Consider the following 21374-nt stretch of genomic DNA (forward strand, 5'->3'; position numbering starts at 1 on the left):
CGTGGCATTTAATCTGTTATTAGACTCAACTGGCTTCTCTCAAAATGTAAAAGAACCCACCCACCACTTTAATCACACTCTAGATCTTATTTTAACATACGGCATAGAAACTGAACATTTAACAGTGTTTCCTGAAAACCGTCTCCTGTCTGATGATTTCCTGATAACATTTACATTTGCAATAATTGATTACACAGCAGTGGAGAGTAGATCTAATCACAAAAGATGTCTTTCTGAAAATGCTGTAATTAAGTTTAAGAATATAATCCACCCACTGTTATCATTTTCAATGCCCTGTACCAACACAGAGCAGAGCAGCTATCTGAACGCTACTCCAACAGAGGTTGATTATCTTGTTAATAACTTTGCCTCCTCACTAAGTACGACCCTGGATACTGTAGCTCCTATGAAAACTAAGGCCTCAAATGAGAAGTACTTCACTCCATGACTACAAACACGTAGCCTAAAGCAGATAACTCGTACGTTGGCGAGGAAATGCTGAAGATCATCATTTAGCCTGGAGAAATAGTTTGTTGCTTTACAAGCGAGCCCTCCGCAAAGCCAGAACATCTTACTATTCATTACTGATTGAAGAAAATAAGAACAACCCCAGGTTTCTCTTCAGCACTGTAGCCAGGCTGACAAAAAGTCAGAGCACTGTTGAGCCACCATCCCTTTAATGTTAACTAGTAATAACTTCTTGAACTTCTTCACAAATAAAAATTTAATCATTAGAGAAAAAATTACCCATAACTATCTCACAGATGTAATATTATCTACAGCTACTCTTAGTACCACTGATGTTCATTTAGACTCTTTTTCTCCAGTTGATCTTTCTGAGTTAACTTCAATAATTACTTCCTCCAAACCATCAACGTGTCTTTTAGACCCCATTCCTACAAAACCACTCAAAGAAGTCCTGCCATTAATTAATGCTTCAATCTTAGATATGATCAACCTATCTCCAATAATCGGCTATGTACCACAGGCCTTCTAGCTGGCTGTAGTTAAACCTTTACTCAAAAAGCATCTCTAGACCCAGCAGTCTTAGCTAATTATAGGCCAATCTCCAACCTTCCTTTCATATCAAAAATCCTTGAAAGAGTAGTTGTCAAACAGCTAACAGATCATCTGCAGAGGAATGGTTTATTTGAAGAGTTTCAGTCAGGTTTCAGAGCTCATCACAGCACAGAAACAGCTTTAGTGAAGGTTACAAATGATCTTCTTATGGCCTCTGACAGTGGACTCATCTCTGTGCTTGTCCTGCTAGACCTCAGTGCAGCATTCGATACTGTTGACCATAATATCCTATTAGAGCGATTAGAACATGCTGTAGGTATTACAGGTACTGCACTGCAGTGGTTTGTATCATATCTATCTAATAGACTCCAATTTTTTCATGTAAATGGAGAGTCTTCTTCACACACTGAGGTTAATTATGGAGTTCCACAGGGTTCAGTGCTGGGACCAATTCTGTTTACATTATACATGCTTCCCTTAGGCAGTATCATCAGAAGACATAGCATAAATTTTCACTGCTATGCTGATGACACTCAGCTTTATCTGTCCATGAAGCCAGATAACACACACCAATTAGTTAAACTGCAGAAATGTCTTAAAGACATAAAGACCTGGATGGCCGCTAACTTTCTGCTTCTTAATTCAGATCAAACTGAGGTTATTGTACTCGGCCCTGAAAATCTTAGACATATGGTATCTAACCAGATTGGATGGCATTACTTTGGCCTCCAGTAACACTGTGAGGAACCTTGGAGTCATTTTTGACCAGGGATGTCCTTCAACGCACATATTAAACAAATATGTAAGACTGCTTTCTTACATTTGCGCAACATCTTTAAAGTTAGAAATATCCTGTCTCAGAGTGACGCTGAAAAACTAGTTCATGCATTTATTACTTTTAGGCTGGACTACTGTAATTCATTATTATCAGGATGTGCTAAAAACTCACTGAAAAGCCTTCAGCTAATCCAAAATGCTGCAGCAAGAGTCCTGACAGGGGCTAGAAAGAGAGAGCATATTTCTCCTGTTTTGGCTTCCCTTCATTGGCTTCCTTTTAAATCCAGAATTGAATTCAAAATCCTGCTCCTCACATACAAGGTCTTAAATATTCAGGCCCCATCTTATCTTAATGACATTGTAGTACCATATCACCCTATTAGACCACTTCGCTCTCGCTCTGCAGGCCTACTTGTTGTTCCTAGAGTATTTAAAAGTAGAATGGGAGGGAGAGCCTTCAGTTTTCAGGCCCCTCTTCTGTGGAACCAGCTTCCAGTTTGGATTCAGGAGACAGACACTATCTCTACTTTTAAGATTAGGCTTAAAACTTTCCTTTTTGCTAAAGCATATAGTTAGGGCTGGACCAGGTGACCCTGAATCCTCCCTTAGTTATGCTGCAATAGATGTAGGCTGTTGGGAGATTCCCATGATGCATTGAGTTTTTCCTTTCCAGTCACCTTTCTCACTCACTATGTGTGAATAGACCTCTCTGCATTGAATCTTACTTGTTTTTAATCTCTGTCTCTCTTCCACAGCATGTCTTTATCCTGTTTTCCTTCTCCCACCCCAACCGGTCGCAGCAGATGGCCCCGCCCCTCCCTGAGCCTGGTTCTGCCGGAGGTTTCTTCCTGTTAAAAGGGAGTTTTTCCTTCGCCCTGTCGCCAAAGTGCTTGTTCATAGGGGGTCATATGATTGTTTTTCTCTTCTACCTTACAATATAAAGCACCTTGAGGTGACTGTTGTTGTGATTTGGTGCTATATAAATAAAATTGAACTGAATTGAATTGAAATTCTGGTTCCATGCTGACGTGATAGCATCGTGCAGTTGCTGTAGATTTGGTGGCAGCACATTCATAAAGACAAACCTCCAGTTCAGCCACATCCCAAAGCTGGTCTGGTGGATTTAGGCTGTGGTGGCTGTGGAAGCCTTTTGAGCACATTGAGCTTGTCATGTAAATATAATAGTGTGAGGTTATTTGAACTCACACTTGGTGGGTGTTCCTGCTGGAATCAGGAATTAGAAGATTAAAACAGTCATGAAGAGTTGCATATAGTCAACAGCAATACTCAGGATGCTCAGTTGGTGCTGAGGGTCACAAACATTTCCATGAAAATATCCCCCACACCATTACACCACCAGCAGCACCATGAACTGTTGATACAAGGAAGGATCGATCCATCCTTTCATGTTGTCTATACCCAATTCTAACATCTGGCATCATGTCCCTGCCATCCAAGTATGGCAGCAGAACTCAAGAATAATATGAACTGACAGCATTTTCCAGTCTTCAGTTGTCCAAACTATGTAGTGCAAACTGCTGCCTCAGTTTCTTGATCTGTTGATAAGAATGGCATCCAGTGTGGTCTTCTTTGGCACAAATAATCACATCATGTTCATTGTAACTTTAACTGAAATCCACTTTCTTCCCTATTATGATGCTCGCTTTAAACTTCAGCAGGTTGACTTGACCATGTCTGCAGGTCTAAATGCTCTGAGTTGCTGCCATGTGATTGGCTGATTAAATATTTGTGTTCGTGTGCAGTTGAATGAGCAAGTTTATTGATGTGTGCAGTAAATGTATAACTTTGTTTTTGCATGGAACAGTTTAAACTTGTATTTGGGGATGCAGTGACACACTTTGGTTATTTTGGCAAAGCTGTCACTCATATTGTTTGAACCTTTTTTTAAACATACTGTATATGAACATATGAAATCCACCTTTTCTTTTATGCTTACATGGAACAAACATTATGTTCAGATTGCTGAACTATTTAGTCAGGAACTTTTGATGCAGCGAAGAAGACTTCTTCATTTTTCGTTTTGAAAGACTCATCAGAAAGATTAATTTAATTGTATGCAAATAAGGTTTTTTTTCCATTAGCATTAATATGAAATAGAAAAAAAGAGAGGGGAAATGTGTACAATTGATTATGGTGCCATGTATTAGATCATGCTGCTGTTTTACGATAGTGAAGAATTACCTGCATAGTAAAACTAATCTGAGACATCTTCTCTCTTTTCATGACTGTGTACAGAATTTGTCATTGCAGTAACAGTGAGAAATAAAAGAATATGTTCACTGCAAATATTCTTCTCCGAATGAACAATGCACTTCATGACCTTCATCTAATGTAAGCGGAGGACCTGCTGTATCATTTATTGTCTTAACAAAGCGATAATACAAAATCAGGATAGGAGTCAACTCCACTGGCAAATAGCGACAAATACAAGGAACCATAACATAATACAACAAACAAAACAACTATAAAAGGCTGAACATTAGAAAACAATGTGGAAGTAGGTAGAAATGTGAATAACAGTAAGACAGTGTGCACATTTTGTACAATCGAGATCTAAAATAGTTTTATGCTCTTTTGGTGTGTTTCTGCAAACATGTAAGGCTCATAAAAGATGTCTGAAGAAGTAAGCAAACTGTTACAGGTTGCTATAAAACAGCAGGTACGGTTTAACAGACCAGCAGGTTTAATTTAACCTGAGCAGAAGAAGGAAGAGCATTAGAGTCGAAGGTGATTAAGATTCTGGGTGAGACTGCAACCCATGTTGGATACTGCATCCTGGATGAATCAAACCTGTTAAAGAAATGATTCAGTTCACTTGTCCATGGCACGGTCCACGACAAAATACTTACAACTGCCCTCCACCTTCTACAGTTTAAAGGAGGAGGTGATTTCAGAGCCCCTGGACATAACTGAGCTCCTCCTGAATGAGCTGTCTGTCAGATCTCTGCTGTAACCAGGCATCAACTTTTTCAGCAGCTGCAAGGCTCGTCTCATAAACTTCTCTCCCACAAAAGCATATATGATGGGATTCAGACAGCAGTGAGTGTAAGCTAAGGCTTCGGTCACTTTTATTGACAGCTTTACATTTTTGTACCAGGTTTGATCATCAGGGATTATTTCTTTGTCCAGGAGGAACTCCAGGAAAAGGGAAATGTTATACGGGGCCCAGAGTAAGAAAAATACAACCACTATACAGATGATCAGCTTGACGATGCGGTGCCTCTTTGCTGTCCTCATGCTCATCAGTGTGGGGATGATCCTGGAGTAGCAACCTGCCATCACCAGCACGGGAATCACGAGACCCAGCACATTTGTGGTGAACAAATCATAACGCTCCCAGACTTTGCTCTCCTCGGGATAGTCACACTGCACTCCTTGGGATTCCTGTTCTTTTGCCTTTCTGAAGATAAAATCCGGCAGAGAGACAAACAAGCTCAGCATCCAAACGAGCACGGTCAGAATGATGGCTGCCCTCTTTGTGCGATAACGTGCAACCCTGTGAGCGTGCACGATGATCATGTAGCGGTCCAGCGTCATGACAACCATGAAGAAGATGCTGCTGAAGAAGCCAATGTGGTGAGACCCGGAGATCAAACGGCACATGAAGTCTCCAAAAGTCCACTGGCCAACCCTGGCATAGTGAGAGAAGAATGGCAGCGTGAAGACGAAGAGGAGGTCAGAGAGAGCCAGGTTGAAGAGGCAGATGTCTGTCAGGTTGCACTGATTGCGGTGCTTCACCAGGACACACACCACTAGTCCGTTACCTTTGAGAGACAAAACGCAATAAGTGTACCTGTCACACTGTTACATGTTGAACAACATTCTCTCTTTCCCGTTTCATCTGTGTGTCTCACATACACACACCTGCATACATAGTTAAAAGTCAGCAAGTTGAAAATTCCCAGAAAAGGAGGTCTGTGCAATGTGTAGTAACAATCCATAATCTCCACAGCATACACACAAGAGGACACACCTACCTATGAAGCCCATGATGAAAACCAAACTGTAGAGAGTGGTGAGAAACACTTTGTTAAAGTCCTTTACATCACCCATGTAGGTAGGAGTAAAGCCTGTGTCGTTCTCAGAGTTGTTGTTAGAAAGCTCATAGAAATATAGGTAATCATAGTATGTGGTGTTTTCTTCTGCAGAAAGAAAGAGAAAGATTTACTATTATTATTTTTTATATTAATTTCAGCACAGGCTACAACAAATAAGATGCAAAACAGTATATCAAAGACTTCTTTACTGCTTTAAACACATGCTACGGTTAGAGGTTAACTGGATTTATTTTCGAATGCTCATTGCATCAAAGTGTTAGGTTTGGTTTCGTAATGCCGTTTCAACCCTTATCAAGTGCAGCCTGAATTTCCAACCTATTGCTGATGACATGTTTCTGTTTTAAAGGAGGTTTTCCTTTGCTATGAGCACCACAAATAATCCATTCACGTCTGCTGGTTTGGCCCCCCAGGGAGTTGACAGTGGGGGTGATTTTGCCACCTATTGGTGCTCATTGGTACTCCGTCCTTGGGAACATTATCATTGAGCCAAAACTTTATAAAAACAGGATTTAATCTGAAAACTGGTTTTATGAGGATTCAAATTCATTACATGGTATACAGCTATAAATCTAGGACAGACTATTTCATTTACTTTGTTTATCTATCTTATTATGATTTTTCATGTAGACTTGTTTTTTGCTGTGTTTTTTGGCACATTTGAAATTTTTCTATACTATTACTGGGATTTTACAAAATTACTATTAGAATTATTCTGAAAGTAACAGATACATGGTTGGAGATAACAGCAGCTGTAAAAGTCATATTAAGGCATTGTGGCAGTGAATAACTTTTATATGTTTTCATCTACTAATAAAAAAACAACAGTAAAAATAAGATTTCTAGATTAAAGATGAAATTAGAAATCATGAAGTAGCTTTGACATAGTTTCAGTCACAGCATTTGGTTTTAGATCTCTGTGACAATGCGTGCAGCTTTGAACACTACACTTTATAACCCAAGTAAATTTCCAAGAACTCTGTAAAAAAATGACACTTTAAATAGTCTAAATTGTGGATTACTGTTGAAAGATAATTACCTGACATTGTGATATCTCAGTGATGGCTCATCCAACCAGGTCCAGTCAGGAATTACACTTCAAGGCTCCCTTTCCCCGTTTACTGATGTGATCCCTTTAGATGTGCAGAAATGAACTAACTATCAAAAGTTCTGCAGTCCCCTATTGATGAGAACCTAAAAGGGGAAGAAAGATGTTGCTTCCTGTACGTCCCCAAATCTGATCTTTATCAGGAGTCTGCCCTAAATCTAGACTGCCAGAAAATGGTTCAAAGCACAACACAGCAAATGGTGACACAAATTCACACCTTCAGAAAATGACTGCACGTTATCTCTTAAAGTGACAGAAGGTTTATTATTATTAATATTGTTACTGATACTATTTTTTATTTGTTTTTCTTCGTGGACTCATTAATGTACACCACTGTTCAATATCATACTCTGTGCACTTACAGGAGTCTTTAGTTGCTATGCCTTACTGTGTTGGACCAACTTTTACCTGCAACAGGTGCTGCAAACATTACTTAGAGATCCAGTATGATTATGTTAGTTTAAATGAATCAACACCCCCGAGTCACTCTAACTACCAGAAATCTCGAACCACAGGCCGCGCGGGCGGTGTGGCAGCAAGTTTTCACACCAGCCTCTTAATTAACGAAAGACCAAGACAGACTTTTAATTCATTTGAAAGCCTGATGCTTAGCCTTGTCAAACTCAACCCCAACTGTCTTATTTGTTATCATCTATCGTCCAGCTGGACCTAACACAGAGTTTCTGTCTGATTTCTTGGACTTTTTTTTTATCTGGTTTAGTGCTCAGCTCAGATAAAATAATTATTGTGGGTGATTTTAACATCCATGTAGATGCTAAAAATGACAGCCTCAACGTGGCATTTAATCTGTTATTAGACTCAACTGGCTTCTCTCAAAATGTAAAAGAACCCACCCACCACTTTAATCACACTCTAGATCTTATTTTAACATACGGCATAGAAACTGAACATTTAACAGTGTTTCCTGAAAACCGTCTCCTGTCTGATGATTTCCTGATAACATTTACATTTGCAATAATTGATTACACAGCAGTGGAGAGTAGATCTAATCACAATAGATGTCTTTCTGAAAATGCTGTAATTAAGTTTAAGAATATAATCCACCCACTGTTATCATTTTCAATGCCCTGTACCAACACAGAGCAGAGCAGCTATCTGAACGCTACTCCAACAGAGGTTGATTATCTTGTTAATAACTTTGCCTCCTCACTAAGTACGACCCTGGATACTGTAGCTCCTATGAAAACTAAGGCCTCAAATGAGAAGTACTTCACTCCATGACTACAAACACGTAGCCTAAAGCAGATAACTCGTACGTTGGCGAGGAAATGCTGAAGATCATCATTTAGCCTGGAGAAATAGTTTGTTGCTTTACAAGCGAGCCCTCCGCAAAGCCAGAACATCTTACTATTCATTACTGATTGAAGAAAATAAGAACAACCCCAGGTTTCTCTTCAGCTCTGTAGCCAGGCTGACAAAAAGTCAGAGCACTGTTGAGCCACCATCCCTGTAATGTTAACTAGTAATAACTTCTTGAACTTCTTCACAAATAAAAATTTAATCATTAGAGAAAAAATTACCCATAACTATCTCACAGATGTAATATTATCTACAGCTACTCTTAGTACCACTGATGTTCATTTAGACTCTTTTTCTCCAGTTGATCTTTCTGAGTTAACTTCAATAATTACTTCCTCCAAACCATCAACGTGTCTTTTAGACCCCATTCCTACAAAACCGCTCAAAGAAGTCCTGCCATTAATTAATGCTTCAATCTTAGATATGATCAACCTATCTCCAATAATCGGCTATGTACCACAGGCCTTCAAGCTGGCTGTAGTTAAACCTTTACTCAAAAAGCATCTCTAGACCCAGCAGTCTTAGCTAATTATAGGCCAATCTCCAACCTTCCTTTCATATCAAAAATCCTTGAAAGAGTAGTTGTCAAACAGCTAACAGATCATCTGCAGAGGAATGGTTTATTTGAAGAGTTTCAGTCAGGTTTCAGAGCTCATCACAGCACAGAAACAGCTTTAGTGAAGGTTACAAATGATCTTCTTATGGCCTCTGACAGTGGACTCATCTCTGTGCTTGTCCTGCTAGACCTCAGTGCAGCATTCGATACTGTTGACCATAATATCCTATTAGAGCGATTAGAACATGCTGTAGGTATTACAGGTACTGTGCTGCAGTGGTTTGTATCATATCTATCTAATAGACTCCAGTTTGTTCATGTAAATGGAGAGTCTTCTTCACACACTGAGGTTAATTATGGAGTTCCACAGGGTTCAGTGCTGGGACCAATTCTGTTTACATTATACATGCTTCCCTTAGGCAGTATCATCAGAAGACGTAGCATAAATTTTCACTGCTATGCTGATGACACTCAGCTTTATCTGTCCATGAAGCCAGATGACACACACCAATTAGTTAAACTGCAGAAATGTCTTAAAGACATAAAGACCTGGATGGCCGCTAACTTTCTGCTTCTTAATTCAGATCAAACTGAGGTTATTGTACTCGGCCCTGAAAATCTTAGACATATGGTATCTAACCAGATTGGATGGCATTACTTTGGCCTCCAGTAACACTGTGAGGAACCTTGGAGTCATTTTTGACCAGGGATGTCCTTCAACGCACATATTAAACAAATATGTAGGACTGCTTTCTTACATTTGCGCAACATCTTTAAAGTTAGAAATATCCTGTCTCAGAGTGACGCTGAAAAACTAGTTCATGCATTTATTACTTTTAGGCTGGACTACTGTAATTCATTATTATCAGGATGTGCTAAAAACTCACTGAAAAGCCTTCAGCTAATCCAAAATGCTGCAGCAAGAGTCCTGACAGGGACTAGAAAGAGAGAGCATATTTCTCCTGTTTTGGCTTCCCTTCATTGGCTTCCTTTTAAATCCAGAATTTAATTCAAAATCCTGCTCCTCACATACAAGGTCTTAAATAATCAGGCCCCATCTTATCTTAATGACATTGTAGTACCATATCACCCTATTAGACCACTTCGCTCTCGCTCTGCAGGCCTACTTGTTGTTCCTAGAGTATTTAAAAGTAGAATGGGAGGGAGAGCCTTCAGTTTTCAGGCCCCTCTTCTGTGGAACCAGCTTCCAGTTTGGATTCAGGAGACAGACACTATCTCTACTTTTAAGATTAGGCTTAAAACTTTCCTTTTTGCTAAAGCATATAGTTAGGGCTGGACCAGGTGACCCTGAATCCTCCCTTAGTTATGCTGCAATAGATGTAGGCTGTTGGGAGATTCCCATGATGCATTGAGTTTTTCCTTTCCAGTCACCTTTCTCACTCACTATGTGTGAATAGACCTCTCTGCATTGAATCTTACTTGTTTTTAATCTCTGTCTCTCTTCCACAGCATGTCTTTATCCTGTTTTCCTTCTCCCACCCCAACCGGTCGCAGCAGATGGCCCCGCCCCTCCCTGAGCCTGGTTCTGCCGGAGGTTTCTTCCTGTTAAAAGGGAGTTTTTCCTTCGCCCTGTCGCCAAAGTGCTTGTTCATAGGGGGTCATATGATTGTTTTTCTCTTCTACCTTACAATATAAAGCACCTTGAGGTGACTGTTGTTGTGATTTGGTGCTATATAAATAAAATTGAATTGAATTGAATTGAAATTCTGGTTCCATGCTGACGTGATAGCATCGTGCAGTTGCTGTAGATTTGGTGGCAGCACATTCATAAAGACAAACCTCCAGTTCAGCCACATCCCAAAGCTGGTCTGGTGGATTTAGGCTGTGGTGGCTGTGGAAGCCTTTTGAGCACATTGAGCTTGTCATGTAAATATAATAGTGTGAGGTTATTTGAACTCACACTTGGTGGGTGTTCCTGCTGGAATCAGGAATTAGAAGATTAAAACAGTCATGAAGAGTTGCATATAGTCAACAGCAATACTCAGGATGCTCAGTTGGTGCTGAGGGTCACAAACATTTCCATGAAAATATCCCCCACACCATTACACCACCAGCAGCACCATGAACTGTTGATACAAGGAAGGATCGATCCATCCTTTCATGTTGTCTATACCCAATTCTAACATCTGGCATCATGTCCCTGCCATCCAAGTATGGCAGCAGAACTCAAGAATAATATGAACTGACAGCATTTTCCAGTCTTCAGTTGTCCAAACTATGTAGTGCAAACTGCTGCCTCAGTTTCTTGATCTGTTGATAAGAATGGCATCCAGTGTGGTCTTCTTTGGCACAAATAATCACATCATGTTCATTGTAACTTTAACTGAAATCCACTTTCTTCCCTATTATGATGCTCGCTTTAAACTTCAGCAGGTTGACTTGACCATGTCTGCAGGTCTAAATGCTCTGAGTTGCTGCCATGTGATTGGCTGATTAAATATTTGTGTTCATGTGCAGTTGAACGAGCAAGTTTATTGATGTGTGCAGTAAATGTATAACTTTGTTTTTGCATGGAACAGTTTAAACTTGTATTTGGGGATGCAGTGACACACTTTGGTTATTTTGGCAAAGCTGTCACTCATATTGTTTGAACCTTTTTTTAAACATACTGTATATGAACATATGAAATCCACCTTTTCTTTTATGCTTACATGGAACAAACATTATGTTCAGATTGCTGAACTATTTAGTCAGGAACTTTTGATGCAGCGAAGAAGACTTCTTCATTTTTCATTTTGAAAGACTCATCAGAAAGATTAATTTAATTGTATGCAAATAAGGTTTTTTCCATTAGCATTAATATGAAATAGAAAAAAGAGAGGGGAAATGTGTACAATTGATTATGGTGCCATGTATTAGATCATGCTGCTGTTTTACGATAGTGAAGAATTACCTGCATAGTAAAACTAATCTGAGACATCTTCTCTCTTTTCATGACTGTGTACAGAATTTGTCATTGCAGTAACAGTGAGAAATAAAAGAATATGTTCACTGCAAATATTCTTCTCCGAATGAACAATGCACTTCATGACCTTCATCTAATGTAAGCAGAGGACCTGCTGTATCATTTATTGTCTTAACAAAGCGATAATACAAAATCAGGATAGGAGTCAACTCCACTGGCAAATAGCGACAAATACAAGGAACCATAACATAATACAACAAACAAAACAACTATAAAAGGCTGAACATTAGAAAACAATGTGGAAGTAGGTAGAAATGTGAATAACAGTAAGACAGTGTGCACATTTTGTACAATCGAGATCTGAAAGAGTTTTATGCTCTTTTTGGTGTGTTTCTGCAAACATGTAAGGCTCATAAAAGATGTCTGAAGAAGTAAGCAAACTGTTACAGGTTGCTATAAAACAGCAGGTACGGTTTAACAGACCAGCAGGTTTAATTTAACCTGAGCAGAAGAAGGAAGAGCATTAGAGTCGAAGGTGATTAAGATTCTGTATATCGGCAGTGCTAACGCACAATAAAGGCATGAGAGAAGTATTGAGTACATTTACAATCTAACCGTCAGGGGAGAAAAAAAAGATTGCTGTAAATTCAAAAGGTCCAAAAGTGTAGAGACACATTTTGAAGGTGCCACACAGGTGAAGAACACTGTGGTATGTGTCAAATAATGCTCCCAAATGAAGAAAACAAACATGAACATGGCACGGTCTGCAGTAATAACAGGGTGAAACATTCATGACAAAATACTTACAACTGCCCTCCACCTTCTACAGTTTAAAGGAGGAGGTGATTTCAGAGCCCCTGGACATAACTGAGCTCCTCCTGAATGAGCTGTCTGTCAGATCTCTGCTGTAACCAGGCACCAACTTTTTCAGCAGCTGCAAGGCTCGTCTCATAAACTTCTCTCCCACAAAAGCATAAATGATGGGATTCAGACAGCAGTGAGTGTAAGCTAAGGCTTCGGTCACTGTTATAGACAGCCTTATATTTTCATCCAAGACTTTATCATTGAGGATTATTTCTTTTTCCAGGAAGAACTCCAGGAAAAGGGAAATGTTATACGGGGCCCAGAGTAAGAAAAATACAACCACTATACAGATGATCAGCTTGACGATGCGGTGCCTCTTTGCTGTCCTCATGCTCATCAGTGTGGGGATGATCCTGGAGTAGCAACCTGCCATCACCAGCACGGGAATCACGAGACCCAGCACATTTGTGGTGAACAAATCATAACGCTCCCAGACTTTGCTCTCCTCGGGATAGTCACACTGCACTCCTTGGGATTCCTGTTCTTTTGTCTTTCTGAAGATAAAATCCGGCAGAGAGACAAACAAGCTCAGCATCCAAACGAGCACGGTCAGAATGATGGAAGCCCTCTTTGTGCGATAACGTGCAACCCTGTGAGCGTGCACGATGATCATGTAGCGGTCCAGCGTCATGACAACCATGAAGAAGATGCTGCTGAAGAAGCCAATGTGGTGAGACCCGGAGATCAAATGGCACATGAAGTCTCCAAAAGTCCACTGGCCAACCCTGACATAGTGAGAGTAGAATGGCAGCATGAAGACGAAGAGGAGGTCAGAGAGAGCCAGGTTGAAGAGGCAGATGTCTGTCAGGTTGCACTGATTGCGATGCTTCACCAGGACACACACCACTAGTCCGTTACCTTTGGAAGAAAATACACAATAAGTGTAAATGTCACACTGTTACACGTTGAACAACATTCTCTCTTTCCCGTTTCATCTGTGTGTCTCACATACACACACCTGCATACATATTTTAAAGTATGCAAAATGGAAATTCCCAGAAAAGGAGGTCTGTGCAATGTGTAGTAACAATCCATAATCTCCACAGCATACACACAAGAGGACACACCTACCTATGAATCCTAGGATGAAAACCAAACTGTAGAGAGTGGTGAGAAACACTTTGTTAAAGTCCTTTACATCACCCATGTAGGTAGGAGTAAAGCCTGTGTTGTTCTCAGAGTAATCATAGTATGTGGTGTTTTCTTCTGCAGAAAGAAAGAGAAAGATTTACTATTATTATTTTTTATATTAATTTCAGCACAGGCTACGACAGTTAAGATGCATAACAGTATATCAAAGACTTCTTTACTGCTGTAAACACATGCTACCGTTAGAGGTTAACTGGATTTATTTTTGAATGCTCATTGCATCAAAGTGTTAGGTTTGGTTTCGTAATGCCGTTTCAACCCTTATCAAGTGCAGCCTGAATTTCCAACCTATTGCTGATGACATGTTTCTGTTTTAAAGGAGGTTTTCCTTTGCTATGAGCACCACAAATAATCCATTCACGTCTGCTGGTTTGGCCATCAGTCATTTGACAGTGGGGGTGATTTTGCAACCTATTGGTGCTCATTGGTACTCCGTCCTTGGGAACATTATCATTGAGCCAAAACTTTATAAAAACAGGATTTAATCTGAAAACTGGTTTTATGAGGATTCAAATTCATTACATGGTATACAGCTATAAATCTAGGACAGACTATTTCATTTACTTTGTTTATCTATCTTATTATGATTTTTCATGTAGACTTGTTTTTTGCTGTGTTTTTTGGCACATTTGAAATTTTTCTATACTATTACTGGGATTTTACAAAATTACTATTAGAATTATTCTGAAAGTAACAGATACATGGTTGGAGATAACAGCAGCTGTAAAAGTCATATTAAGGCATTGTGGCAGTGAATAACTTTTATATGTTTTCATCTACTAATAAAAAACAACAGTAAAAATAAGATTTCTAGATTAAAGATGAAATTAGAAATCATGAAGTAACTTTGACATAGTTTCAGTCACAGCATTTGGTTTTAGATCTCTGTGACAATGAGTGCAGCTTTGAACACTACACTTTATAACCCAAGTAAATTTCCAAGAACTCTGTAAAAAAAAATGACACTTTAAATAGTCTAAATTCTGGATTACTGTTGAAAGATAATTACCTGACATTGTGATATCTCAGTGATGGCTCATCCAACCAGGTCCAGTCAAGAATTACACTTCAAGGCTCCCTTTCCCCGTTTACTGATGTGATCCCTTTAGATGTGCAGAAATGAACTAACTATCAAAAGTTCTGCAGTCCCCTATTGATGAGAACAGAAAAGGGAAAAAAAGATGTTGCTTCCTGTACGTCCCCAAATCTGATCTTTATCAGGAGTCTGCCCTAAATCTAGACTGCCAGAAAATGGTTCAAAGCACAACACAGCAAATGGTGACACAAATTCACACCTTCAGAAAATGACTGCACGTTATCTCTTAAAGTGACAGAAGGTTTATTATTATTAATATTGTTACTATTTTTATTTGTTTTTCTTCTTTGACTCATTAAGGATACTGCTCAGTATCATACATTGTGCACTTACAGGAGACTTTAGCCATTGTGCCTCACTAATACTGGTTCGGACCCACTTTTACCTTCAACAGGTGCTGCAAACATTCCTCAGAGATTTTGGTTCATGTTGATGTAATAGCATCGTGCAGTTGCTGTAGATTTGGTGGCTGCACATTTATAAAGACAAACCTCCAGCTAAGCCACATCCCAAAGCTGGTCTGTTAGATTTATGGCTGTGAAAGCTATTTGAGTACCATTGAGTGTCTTCTGCTGCTGTAGTTCATCTAGATCAATGTATATTATACATTCAGAGATGCTCTTCTATACTTTGGTTGTAACCAGTGTTGGTCAAGTTACTTGAAAAAAGTAATCAGTAACTAATTACTGATTACTTCCCCCCACTTTCTACATAATCCATCATACAAAATTTAATCAAATGGAAAAGTCTCTTTTTTTTTAACTTGTTTTATCAGTTTTAATCTTTTAACTTTATGCATCAAGCAAAAATTTAATTATATGCTACATTCTCTGACTTGAATAAATTAGTTTAACATTTAAACCTATTTTCTACACATTCCAGCACATAAAATAAAATATTTTTTGTGTTTACACTCAGTCTTTCAAATAGATGCAAGTAAAACACAGCAGGAAATAAATAAAGTCAAAGACTCAGCGGTCCTGTTGCTCTATTTTCACCTGTAAAGCAGGACTAGGGTAGGCGGAGGTTTACCCTGGTGCAGGTGTGCCGCGGTCAGTTGAAGAATCCGCGAGTTTCTCTGTGAATTTCCCATTACGTCGTTGCGCACTTGGTGCTTGCTCGGAAGTTTAGGGGGTTTTTTCGCTGTAAAAAGAAGTTTTCTTCCCATGCACGATGGACGCTAATGTTTTTGTCACTTTTTATGGAATCAAACTCAAAGGTCAGTACTTCCACGCTTTAAATCCTGCACGCTCATATTCTCTCCCACAATCGATATGTGATCCATTGTTGATCTGCACACAGCTGTTGTCACCAACACAGCTGTCGTGACACATTCTCGCAAAAAATCACCGTTTTAGTAACGCAGTAACTAGGGGTGCAACGATACACAAAATTCACGGTTCGGTTCGGTTCGATACTTTGGTGTCACGGTTCGATATTTTTTCGATACAAAAAAAATGTTCATGCATTTTTTATTTGTCATTTATTAAAATTATAAATATATATTTTAACTCAAAAGTACAGTTTTTAAATTTAACCCTAACCCTTGTGCGTGTTTTTTATTTTGACAGCGAATGCGCACCTGCGGACCACTTATGTGCAGCCCTGGTTATTTAGCTCATCATATTGCAGCCACAGAAATTCTTTTGTCCATGAAACCATAAAGCTGCACTTTCTTTTTGCCTTATAGTCTGATTTGTCATAACTTCTCCGTTTTGTGGTAAGCTTTTCTTTGGCTGTCACTTCTTCACCCTGACCTGTCTTATTTGGCTCAGCAGAACTGAAATGCTTTTACACACGCACTCACATAAGCTCAGCGATTCTCTGCGCGATCAACCTCTCACATGTTTAAGCTGCGGGAGATTTCACTTGTCATGTTTGCATAGTAAGCTAACGATTAATAAGACGATGTCAGAGGAATTGGTGCACAAATTATCATCACTCACAGATCAGTGCTGTCGCTCTCTATACACAGTTCGCACGATTGCAAAGTGAAAGCAAAAAAACAAGCGCAAATTCAAACGCGACTTCAATATGTCACATATTGACAGTGGCTCACCGATGCCAATGACATAATTACCCAGCTACATTTCTGAAAGAATGCAAAAGCATTGACATATATTTTTCCTACAATAGCCCGACGGGCAGGGAAGAGATAGATTTTGGTAGCCCGACTGAAAAAATCGCTAGCTCCGGGACGTCGGGCTAGTGATATTGCGAGCCCTGTATCTGATTGAGGAATCACTCATCTTTGGAAAAGAGAGTTTATTACAGAGAAATGTCTCTTTCCAAAATAAAAGCTATACTATCCGCTTCTTCTGGGCTATATTCTCAGCAGCATAAGGAGAATCATGTGCTAACATAATGAAAACCAAAATAATTCCAAACGCCAGATCTGAATGAGGTTCAATTTGCCTGTTACAAGGAGAGCTTAACTTCTGTCTCGCTAGCTTGCCCTGCGCTCTTCCTTCTGACTATGCTGTCTGTGTTGAGCGCTCAGTGAATCTGCATTCGACTACTCCGCCTAGGCTGCACTGTCGAGCACTGTATCGAACGGTTCAATATCGATACGAATATCGTTGCACCCCTAGCAGTAACGCAGCGTTCCTACGGGAAAGTAACTGTAATCTAATTACCGTTTTTGCAATAGTAATCCCTTACTTTACTCGTTACTTGAAAAAAAGTAATCAGATTACAGTAATGTGTTACAAGTAACGCGTTACTGCCCATCTCTGGTTGTAACAAGTTTTTATTTGAGTTAATGTTGCAATCTTACCAGCTCAACGATAACTGGCTGTATATTGTTTCTTTTCTGGACCATTTTCTGTAAACACTAGAGATGGTTGCACACTTAAATATTCAAATCAGCCCCTCTGGCACAAATAATCACATCATGTTCATTGTAACTTTAACTGAAATCCACTTCCTTCCCTATTATGATGCTCGCTTTAAACTTCAGCAGGTTGACTTGACCATGTCTGCAGGTCTAAATGCTCTGAGTTGCTGCCATGTGATTGGCTGATTAAATATTTGTGTTCATGTGCAGTTGAACGGGCAAGTTTATTGATGCGTGCAGTAAATGTATAACTTTTCTTTGCATGGAATAGTTTAAACTTGTATTTGGGTGTGACACACTTTGGAGCTGTCACTCGTAATTTTTGAATCTATATTAACATACTGTACATGAAAAATATATAATCCTCAAATTATTTGAATCTTACAAAAAACGAACATTATGTTCAGATTGCTGAACTGTTTAAATTTTTATTCCTATGAGAAAGCCCTCTCCATCTTTTCTTCTGAAAGACTCATTCTTGTTTTTAAAGAAAGATTAGGTTGATTTTATGCAATGACTTCTACTGTTGCTGCTTATGCTTCAATTTAATTTACCCACAACAAGGTGTTTTCTGAGAAGTGACATTTTTGTACAAATAAGAGGCAGAAAAAAGAAAGTAAAAAATGTTATCAGGTGAAGAGTTTGTTTGTTGTTTTTTCCAAGCGTGATAAATGCATGTCAAAAAACTCACCTGCCCTCTACCTTCTATCCTTTTAAATGGTAAATGGCCTGTATGGCACCAACTTCTTCAGCAGCTGCAAGGCTCAGCAGTGAGTATAAGCTAAGGTCTCAGTTACTGTTATCGACAGCCTTACATTTTTGGACCAGGTTTCATCATTGAGGATTATTTCTCTTTCCCGAAGGAACTTCAGGAAAATGGTAAAGCGCTTTAGGGAAATGTTATATGGGGCCCAGAGTAGGAAAAATACAACCACTATACAGATGATCAGCTTGACAATCTTCTTTGCAGTCCTCATGTTTACCAGCCAGCACGGGAATCACGAGACTCAGCACATTTGTGGTGAATAAATCATAACGCTCCCATATCATAACGCTTTCTTCAGGATAGTCACACTCCACTCCTTGGGATTCCTGTTCTTTTGCCTTTCTGAAGATAAAATCTGGCAGAGACACAAACAAGCTCAGGATCCAAACGAGCACGGTCAGAATGATGGAAGCCCTCATTGTGCGAACCCTGTGAACGTGCACAATAATCGTGTAGCAATCCAGCGTCATGACAACCATGAAGGTGAATAGGCTGTAATGCTGGTGCAATATTTCTTTCGGTCTCCTTTTCAATGATTTTCCACACAGATCTTTTTTTTCTTTTTGCATACCATGATATTATGTAACTTGACAACTATCTTATTAAAATAGTATTCATATATTGAGTAAAAAATACATGTTTGCGGGTGAGATGATTGTAGATGTTAGCAGATATAAAGGACACCTTCAAAGCGATTGTGGCAGTGCGTATCTTTTTACTTTTCACAAAAGATGTTAAAATCAAAAGATCTTTAGACGATATAAAACAGAAAACATGAATTATGGTATAATTTCAGTTGCAACATTAGGATTTCTGTATTACTGTTAAAATGTATTCACCCAACATATCTCAGTGGTGTCTTTTCCAACCACGTGAAGTCAGGAATTGCACTTCAGCTGCTTTTTTCGGTTTTACTGTTGTTATCCTATTAGATATGTAGAAATGAACAATCTGTCTCACTGTCAGCAGTCTGATAAAGAAGAGCACAAAACAGAAATGCAGAATTCACTTCCTGTACGTGCCCAAGTGAGATCGTTATCAGGAGTCTGTTCAACATCTAGACAGACAAAAAATACTTCAAAGAACAACGAAGCATGCAGTGACACAAATTGACACCTTCACAAAATGACTGCTGGTTTTTACCTAATGTGTCACAAAGTTTAATATTATCATTTTCACTACTGTTATTATTTGTTTCTTCTTCTTCTTGGTCTCATGGTCACATCACTGCTGCACAGCATAGACTCTACGCTCACAGGATACTTTAGTTACTTATAATGTAGATGCAACAAGCTGCTGAATGTATTTCTCTGAGATTTTCACGATGGTTCATTGTAGCATGTCTCAAGCTACAGGAAACTCCAGCATGATGCTGCAGACACAGTGTTTGCTGGCCAACACGTGACCTTGTTATTGCGTAGTTTGACTGATTACTGTCGTGCTGCTTTCATATAGCAGCTATATGAAAGCAGCATCTATATTATAGATCCAATCACTCTGTTCAGTCTTCTCTCTCTCCCCACCCACACCCATCCCAGCTTGCTACTGCTTTAAATATGGAAAAGACCTGACCTGTGCCAGCTAGCCTGCCCTGCCACTGACCCCAAAACTCGCTACAATACCTCTTCCCTGCAGCTGAGCCACAAGCCACACTTCACCACCAGGGAGCCTAAGCTACTGTAGCCATTCTAATGCTCTAATAACGTTTGACTGATGTACACCCCTCCCTTATCAGCTGGAACAAAATGGCCTTAGCCCTATGCTCAAGGCATCACTATGGAGAACAGTTTAGGGGACACTGTTCTGTACCCTAAACTAGATTCGGGGCAGCCCTCCAGGTGAAGGTGGTCAGAGGGCTGGTCAGTTCCACAAAGTTAGGTACAAACCTGTGGTAATAACCGGCCAGCCCCAGAAACTGCCTCACCTCTTTTGTTGTCTTGGGATCCAGCAGGTCCCTACTTGTCTTTAGAGCATCTCAAAACATTATTTATTTTTTGTTTTTTTGAAAATACTTCTTAAATGTTCTGAGTGTATTTTAACATCTTATCAGGAATTAAAGACCTAAAGTTGAGTTTAACTACTTGACTTACTTAACTACTCATAACTGTGTGAAAGAACATACTCACTGCAAATGTATTCTCAGAATGAACAATGGACTTCTTCAATATGACTCCACTTTATGACGCTCATTTGAAGTAAGTTCAAGATCTGCATTATCATTCATTGTTTTCAGAAAACAAAATCAGGATACCAGTTAAATGGATGCTTGGCTTGAATCAACTCAAGTGGAAAGTTAATGACAAATATAAGAACCATAACCAAAAAGAAGTGTATAAGGCTATGCATCCGAAAGTAATGGGGAACTAGATAGAAATATCTGAATGACAGCAAGACAAAGTGCAGGTCTTCTAAAGAAAAAGATCTGATGTCTTTGTATGCTTATTTTGGTTTGTTTGTTTGAACTTGTAGGCTCAAAAAAATGTGTGAGAAATCAAACGCTTTCAGGTTGCTATAAACAAATGATGACAAAGTATCCAATACACTTGAAATTCGTAAAAGAAATTAGCATTTTATAAATAATGAGCATTTACATCTGAAATCTTGTAAGATATAATAGTATATACATATATACTTACTTCCCCTTTCGCCCCTCTACCAAAGGCCTGGGAGCTCAAGGGTCCTGCATAGTATCTTAGCTGTTCCTAGGACTGCGCTCTTCTGGACAGAGATCTCCAATGCTGTTCCTGGGATCTGCTGGAGCCACTTGCCTAATTTGGGAGTCACCACACCTAGTACTCCGATTACCACTGGGTCCTTCCATGATTGTTCCTCACCTTCCTCCTCATTCTTTGGTTTCTGCTGCCAGAGGTATTCACTGAG

At 39.4% G+C, this 21374-nt stretch overlaps 3 protein-coding genes across 7 annotated transcripts in view; 1 reads left to right on the plus strand and 2 right to left on the minus strand.

The window, feature by feature from the left end:
* Positions 1 to 4193: 4193 nt before the first annotated feature.
* On the minus strand, positions 4194 to 7070 carry LOC309716467 (C-C chemokine receptor type 2-like). Its single transcript, XM_082550265.1, has 3 exons — positions 6913 to 7070; positions 5796 to 5960; positions 4194 to 5582 (listed from the first exon to the last, which is right to left on the minus strand). The coding sequence occupies exons 1-3, from the start codon at positions 6917 to 6919 to the stop codon at positions 4684 to 4686; spliced, it is 1071 nt and encodes a 356-aa protein (XP_082406391.1). The 5' UTR covers positions 6920 to 7070; the 3' UTR covers positions 4194 to 4683.
* A 4895-nt stretch (positions 7071 to 11965) lies between these two features.
* On the minus strand, positions 11966 to 21170 carry LOC309717935 (C-C chemokine receptor type 2-like). 3 transcript variants are annotated; one of them, XM_082552872.1, is made up of 4 exons: positions 21131 to 21170; positions 14806 to 14946; positions 13719 to 13853; positions 11966 to 13505 (listed from the first exon to the last, which is right to left on the minus strand). In XM_082552872.1, the coding sequence occupies exons 2-4, from the start codon at positions 14810 to 14812 to the stop codon at positions 12607 to 12609; spliced, it is 1041 nt and encodes a 346-aa protein (XP_082408998.1). In that variant the 5' UTR covers positions 14813 to 14946; positions 21131 to 21170; the 3' UTR covers positions 11966 to 12606. The 3 variants fall into 3 exon arrangements, with proteins under 3 accessions (XP_082408998.1, XP_082408996.1, XP_082408997.1); XM_082552870.1 differs by lacking the exon at positions 21131 to 21170 and adding an exon at positions 15891 to 15980; XM_082552871.1 differs by lacking the exon at positions 21131 to 21170 and adding an exon at positions 15278 to 15297.
* The window catches only part of LOC309717939 (uncharacterized protein), a 34012-nt gene continuing 28666 nt past the window's right edge, over positions 16029 to 21374 (plus strand). For all 3 annotated transcript variants that reach the window (XR_014279846.1, XR_014279847.1, XM_082552877.1), the window contains exons 1-2: positions 16029 to 16115; positions 21156 to 21362. Coding sequence is in view for 1 of the 3 variants with exons in the window: in XM_082552877.1 (XP_082409003.1) it covers positions 16066 to 16115; positions 21156 to 21362 (257 nt within the window). In the remaining 2 variants the exon portion in view is untranslated. The remainder of the gene's footprint in view (positions 16116 to 21155; positions 21363 to 21374) is intronic.

Source organism: Aulonocara stuartgranti (assembly GCF_965226115.1).
Source record: "Aulonocara stuartgranti genome assembly, chromosome: 11".
In the NCBI taxonomy this organism is placed as follows: Eukaryota; Metazoa; Chordata; class Actinopteri; order Cichliformes; family Cichlidae; genus Aulonocara; species Aulonocara stuartgranti.

Excerpts from the sequence above, each read along its gene's own strand:
- LOC309716467 (XM_082550265.1), bottom strand. Across the intron at positions 5,583-5,795 it reads TTTCATCATGGGCTTCATAG|GTAACGGACTAGTGGTGTGT; the intron begins GTAGGTGTGTCC and ends TGTCTCTCAAAG.
- LOC309717935 (XM_082552872.1), bottom strand. Across the intron at positions 13,506-13,718 it reads TTTCATCCTAGGATTCATAG|GTAACGGACTAGTGGTGTGT; the intron begins GTAGGTGTGTCC and ends TTTCTTCCAAAG.